Source organism: Phaethon lepturus, unplaced genomic scaffold (genome assembly GCF_000687285.1).
Source record: "Phaethon lepturus isolate BGI_N335 unplaced genomic scaffold, ASM68728v1 scaffold30247, whole genome shotgun sequence".
NCBI classification, from domain to species: Eukaryota; Metazoa; Chordata; class Aves; order Phaethontiformes; family Phaethontidae; genus Phaethon; species Phaethon lepturus.
The window spans coordinates 1-257 of record NW_010552987.1 but is presented as its reverse complement, the minus strand read 5'-3'; the positions used below and the strand labels follow the sequence as shown (position 1 = coordinate 257).

The window sequence follows — 257 nt, the reverse complement described above, 5'->3', positions numbered from 1 at the left end:
TTCCGTCCAAGCTCTGGCGGCCGGCGGACTTGCAGACAGCTTTCAGTAGCCTGGGGGGTCTGAAGTAGAAGTCGGGCGAGCTCCCCTTCTCCACGGCTTGCCACTCGTACCTGCCTTCCAGCGGCTTGTGATTCTGGAAATCGAAATTCCACTTCCTCTGGCATGCCTCCTCCATCTCCTGGCGGTGCTTCTTCAAGTCCCTGTTTAACTCTTCGTGATTGACCGGCCCGAAGAGGTTCCTGCAAGCTGACGGCTTC

The 257-nt window shown here is 58.0% G+C and overlaps 1 protein-coding gene across 1 annotated transcript; it reads right to left on the bottom strand.

Moving 5' to 3' along the window:
* Positions 1-4: 4 nt before the first annotated feature.
* On the bottom strand, positions 5-250 carry LOC104614010 (cyclin-dependent kinase inhibitor 1B-like; the record flags this gene model as incomplete). The annotated part of the gene is made up of 1 exon (XM_010291402.1): positions 5-250. A coding segment is annotated over one exon (246 nt), but the record flags the coding sequence as incomplete, so codon positions are not given.
* Positions 251-257: the final 7 nt, after the last annotated feature.